General features: G+C 32.2%; 1 protein-coding gene across 1 annotated transcript in view; it reads right to left on the bottom strand.

Annotated features, from left to right (window-relative positions):
• Positions 1–1,184: 1,184 nt before the first annotated feature.
• Positions 1,185–6,000, bottom strand: part of Dcr-1 (Endoribonuclease Dcr-1) — a 39,478-nt gene continuing 34,662 nt past the window's right edge. The window contains 5 exon segments of the mRNA XM_013307967.1: positions 1,185–1,767; positions 2,570–2,702; positions 3,468–3,576; positions 4,050–4,140; positions 5,067–5,196. Of these exon segments, the coding sequence (XP_013163421.1) occupies positions 1,611–1,767; positions 2,570–2,702; positions 3,468–3,576; positions 4,050–4,140; positions 5,067–5,196 (620 nt within the window). The 3' untranslated portion in view covers positions 1,185–1,610.

Genomic DNA, 6,000 nt, shown 5'->3' with positions numbered 1-6,000 from the left:
ATCTTACTAATATAAATGCGAATGTTTAGATGTTTGTTAGAAGGTATCTTCAAAACGGCTGAACAGATCTTGATGAAATTTGTCATACATATAGAACATAGTCTGGAAGAACACATAGACTACTTAAGTTTTTTTTAATTCTAATTTATTTTGTTTCAGATTTAAATTCTCAAATGGATGAAATATTTAGAGAGATATCAATTGAGGGTCCATTTTCTTTCTTTTATATACTTTTTGATTAAAACCAATATATGAAATAAATCACTCAAGTGTTTTTGTGAGAAATGTCAATTAAAATTGACAATATGTTAATAAAAACCTTACAATTCAATATACTGAAAACAAAAATTAAATTTTATAAAATGTAAAATAAATAAATAAACAAAAAGTGTCTTTATTCAATCACATCATCAGCTCTAAGTCCCCGCTCAGAGTCTACCCTAAGTGAGAGTATGTGATAGTGAATGCTGGTTCAGTGCAAGACTTCACACATTTAACTTTCTCAGATATGTGCAGCATCACGATGTTTTCCTTCACCATAACATACGATAAATGTACATATGTAAAACACATTGGTATAGCGGGATTCGAACTCAGGATATACAGACAAGTCAACTGTTTAACCACTGAGCCACCGACTTAAACTTTTAATAAAAAACAATTGCTTGAATAATTTATTTTTCATTATAAAGTACAATACAAATATTAGATAATTGATAAATACATAGACAATAATCACGACCATTTGTATATCAAGGGTAGACAATCAATAAAACCTTAAAATTTAGTTTTTTTTTTCATTAAATACCACTGATAGCTTATATCTAAAATATATATTTCAAAATATTCATGTAAACTGTTGATTTAAGAAATAAATATTCAACTAAACACATAAGAACTTTAATAAACTTATATAAAAGGCTATACAGTATCTATTTAAGATAGTTTGACAACTGACGCCTATAGAATATCTAATTAATTTTGTATGAAGATTAATGTTGTACTTAATGTACGGTTGTCATAATGTCGAATTGTCGCACACAACGAATAACTGTGAATCCAACAAATGGATACTATAATTTAGGTATTTAATAACTTATTGAATTTATTACAGTTATTTGGTTATGTCTCGCACAATTAATTTAAATAAAAATCTTTTTTTTACTTCAACATCGCAATTTTCGGTTTAATATCTTATTTCTTTATGTAGTTATGAAGGATAAAGTAGAAATAGAAAGAGACAATTTTATTTATATTGTAAATCAAAAATATTCACGAAATTTTCGATAGCAAGTTCTATGAGAACAAACATAGAAAATGGAAAAAATTCTTAATCGATTTTACTCAACCCATATCTAGTTAATTGTCAAATGAATTGTGCGACAAATCGACACTATGACAACCGTACATTAAGTACAACATTAATCTTCATACAAAATTAATTAGATATTTTATAGGCGTCAGTTGTCAAACTATCTTAAATAGACACTGTATAATTAGAATCATTTGAAGCAAGTGTGCTTTCGTTACAAAGTCAAGTGTCACATGTAGTGAACATAAACAAGGGTAGTATTACGCTACACCGGCAGTGCCGGATTATCTTCCCAACACTACCTAGTTCTATGTATCTTGAGATGTCTGAGAGCACATCTTGCTGCGGTGCCTTTTGCGATGCGATAGTTCCTGCCGACACCTTTGAACGCGCCGCGACCGAACACCTCCACACAGACGCGAACACGACGACCGTCCGCCAGACGCTCCGGTTTACTGCAAATGTATGGAGAAATTGTATAAAAATTGTGTTGTGTCATAAAACTTGAATCTTAGTAAACTTACTAATATTATAAATGCGAATGTTTAGAATGTTTGCACTTGACTCGCAATCTGCAGGTCCTGGGTTCGAATCCCGTCATTTACCAATGTGTTTTTCGATTTCCGATTTACATATGTACATTTATCGTATGTTGTTACGGTGAAGGAAAACATCGTGATGCTGCACATATCTGAGAAATTCAAAGATATGTGTGAAGTCAACCCGCACTTGGTCAGCGTGGTTGACTATGGTCTAATCACCCTTCACTTAGGGTAGCCTCCGAGCCCCTCGGTGGGGATGTATAGTGAGCTGATGATGAATGTTTAGATGTATGTTTGTTTGAAGATATCTCCAGAACGTCTGCATGGATCTTGATGAAATTTGTCATACATATAGAACATAGTCTGCAAGAACACATAGACTACTTATTAAGTTTTTTTTTAATTCCTCACAGACGGAGTCGCGGACGGCAGCTAGACATATATATAAATGAAATTAGACTGTCTTTACGTAATATACAGTAAAAATTAATATATATATACAGATAAAGAAAAACAAATATTTCAAATTTTTGTCTGTATGTCTGTTTGTGTATGTTCCGTGTAAACTCAGGAACTTGTGGACAGATTTTGACGTGACTTTGTCTGGAAGGTAGCTCACGTACACGAGAATGTTATAGGATAGTTTTTTTTTAATTCTGCGCTAGCAAAGTCGCTAAGAACGGCTAATAATAAAAATTGGTCCTTCGAGTCATACCCAAATTTAGCTGTATCTGGTTCTGCTTCTAGTAACTCTCTTACAGGTGATTTAGGCGCTGCAGCACTGAACGCCTCCAACTCCGCGCCCATTAGCCGTACGTAGGACCTCCACACCGCACCCAGAGACATACCTAAGGGGAGATAGAAGGTTAAAACAATCTATGTTAATAAAATTACAGTTAGATATTGATGAAACTTTGATACGATTTGTTAGACATTTGGGCTTTGAAAATATCTTTTTTTATGTTGTAGAATTGTTTTTTTTTAGTTATAAAGTTATTTGAAATTATATATATTTTATATACGTTCAAACTAAGGGATCAGATATTAATCTCGTGAGGTTAAATACAAGGGAGTTGTTTAGAAAAAATAAAAGGCTTGATAGAATAAGATATCTTACTAATATACATTTTTGTATGGATGTATGTTAGAAGATATCTCCAGAACTACTGAATGGATCTTAATAAAATTTGTCATACATATAGAACATAGTCTGTAAGAACACATAGATTACTAAGTTTTTAAATTCTGCACTCAGTCACCGTAACAATTATTATCATCATCAGCTATCATCACTGAACGTCCCCACTGAGGGGCTCGGAGTCTACCTTAAGTTAAGGGTGTTTAGGCCATAGTCAAACACTGGCCAAGTGCGGGTTAACTTCACACATATCTTTGAATTACTTCTCAGATATGTGCAGGTTGCATCACGATGTTTTCCTTCACCGTAAGAACGTCGGATAAATGTACATATGTAAATCAGAAATCGAAACACATTGGTACATGACGGGATTCGAACCCAGGACCTGCAGATTGCAAGTCAAGTGCTTGACCACTGAGCCACCGACGCTCTCTAACAGTTATTAATATATGAAGAAAAAAATTGTATTTTTCACCTGAATCTAGAAATATAGCTCCAGCTATAGATTCAAATAAATCTCCCAACGCTTTTGGTACTTCCACATCTTCTGCTTGTTCCATTTCGTCTTCATGAATTAAATAATGCTGAAACACATAAAAAATTAATTTTAGACAGAAATTTAATTTATTTTTTTATTATCATAAGGTGACTAACGAGCGAGCGGTCACCTGAGATCGCTGAAATAGCGAAGTGACCGTTGCCCATAGACATACGCAATTTCATATGCGTTGTATACCTTTAATCGACGGAGGAGAGGATGCACAGAAAATATTTTACCCTGCCATGCATCCTCTCATCTAGAACTTGTCCATTAAGTGAAACTTGGATAAACCAGAGTCAAAAGAACGGAATATTTCGCTTCATAAGTTATGACTGTATTTATAGATCTTACTAATATTATAAATATGAATGTTTAGATGGATGGATGTTTGAAGATATCTCCAGAACGCGTGAACGGATCTTAATGAAATTTGGCATGTGTACACATATGGTAATTTTTCTGTTCAATTTCGCACAGACGTAGCCGCAGGCGACAGTTAGTTATATTTATATTTACCTCTTCACTAATAGAATGTCCATTTTCTTCTTGTATTTTCACATATTTCGTCAAAACTTCGTTCAATCCGGGCGACATGTGTCTAAAGTATCTGAAATCAGAGTCCAGTAACCAAATAAATATTTTTTTTTATAATTTGTCCCCTACCCTTATTACAATAAGGAATGATATTAAAAGGGTGTAGTGGGGGTGATGGTAATATTTTTTGTACCATCTCATCATCATCAGCTCACTATACACGATGTTTTCCTTCACCGTAAGAACGTCGGATAAATGTACATATGTAAATCGGAAATGGAAAAACACATTGGTACATGGCGGGATTCGAACCCAGGACCTGCAGATTGCAAGTCAAGTGCTTGACCACTGAGCCACCGACGCTCTTAACATCTAGTTATATTTAAATTTTAATTAAGTCTATTACTACAAATTTTCCCTTGGGGGTAAATATGTCAAAGTATACCCCCATTTTAAAAATTGAACACTCTGTATCTTCATGTCATATCTTTATATCATCTTCTGTACTATATATATAAAAATAAATTGCTGTGCGTCAGTCTCGCTAAAACTCGATAACTGAACGGATTTATCTTATCTTTGTCTTGAAACGTTCGTGGTCTAGGAAGATTTAAAAGGTGAGAAAAATTCGAAGAGAACGAATTAAGTTTTTTTTTATTACGGGCGGATGTAGTCGGGGGCGACAACTAGTTAAAAATTGAAGTATTGTTAATTTTTTTTTATTTATATTTTGAACGAGATTCTCGATAGCTCAGTGGTTAAAGCACATGACTTGTGAACTGCAGGTCTTGAGTTCGAATCCCGTCATGTATCAATGTGTTACATATGTACATTTATCGTATGTTGTTACGATGACGGTAAACATCGTGATGATGCACATATCTGAGAAAGTCAAATGTGTGAAGTCTTGCACTGGACCAGCATTCACTATCACATCTCACTTAGGGTACACACTACCCTCAGTGGGGACTTAGTAACGAATAAAACAAATATACATACTTATGGAAGCCATGTCTTGCAGCTAATGTTGCAAATATAGTATTATTAACTAACGCTGAGCGTAGATCTGTGAGTGCGCCTGGAGAATGACGTCGCGCGTCTTCATACAAATGTCTAGTTATTAGATAATCTGAAAACATACCAGATAAATACTTAAAAAATATAGTAATTATATATCCTACTCTCACTATTACTATGTTTCTAATGGTGAAAGAATTTTTGATATCAGTTTAGTAGTTTTTGAGTTTATTCGTTACATACAAAAATATACATCTTTTCTTTTTAATTATTTTCAAGTGGAATTTAAAAAAATCTATTTATATATGCTATGTCACTTAGTAATAATATACCTTTTTAATTGTGAAAGAATTTTTGAAATCAGTTTAGTAGTTTTTGAGTTTATTCGTTACATACAAAAATATACATTTTTCTTTTTAATTGTTTTCAAGTGGAATTAAAAAAAAATCTATTTATATATGCTATGCCACTTAGTAATAATATACCTTTTTAATTGTGAAAGAATTTTTGAAATCAGTTTAGTAGTTTTTGAGTTTATTCGTTACATACAAAAATATACATTTTTCTTTTTAATTGTTTTCAAGTGGAATTAAAAAAAATCTATTTATATATGCTATGCCACTTAGTAATAATGTAGCTTTGAGATGGTGAAAGAATTTTTGAAATCAGTTTAGTAGTTTTTGAGTTTATTAGTTACATACAAAAATATAAATCTTTCTTTTTAATTATTTTCAAGTGGAATTAAAAAAAATCTATTTATATATGCTATGCCACTTAGTAATAATATACCTTTTTAATTGTGAAAGAATTTTTGAAATCAGTTTAGTAGTTTTTGAGTTTATTCGTTACATACAAAAATATACATTTTTCTTTTTAATTGTTTTCAAGTGGAATTAAAAAAAATCTATTTATATAT

This window comes from Papilio xuthus, unplaced genomic scaffold (assembly GCF_000836235.2).
Source record: "Papilio xuthus unplaced genomic scaffold, Pxut_1.1 DF828037.1, whole genome shotgun sequence".
NCBI classification, from domain to species: Eukaryota; Metazoa; Arthropoda; class Insecta; order Lepidoptera; family Papilionidae; genus Papilio; species Papilio xuthus.
Note: the sequence above shows the minus strand (reverse complement) of the source record. Positions and strands in the feature narration are given on the sequence as shown.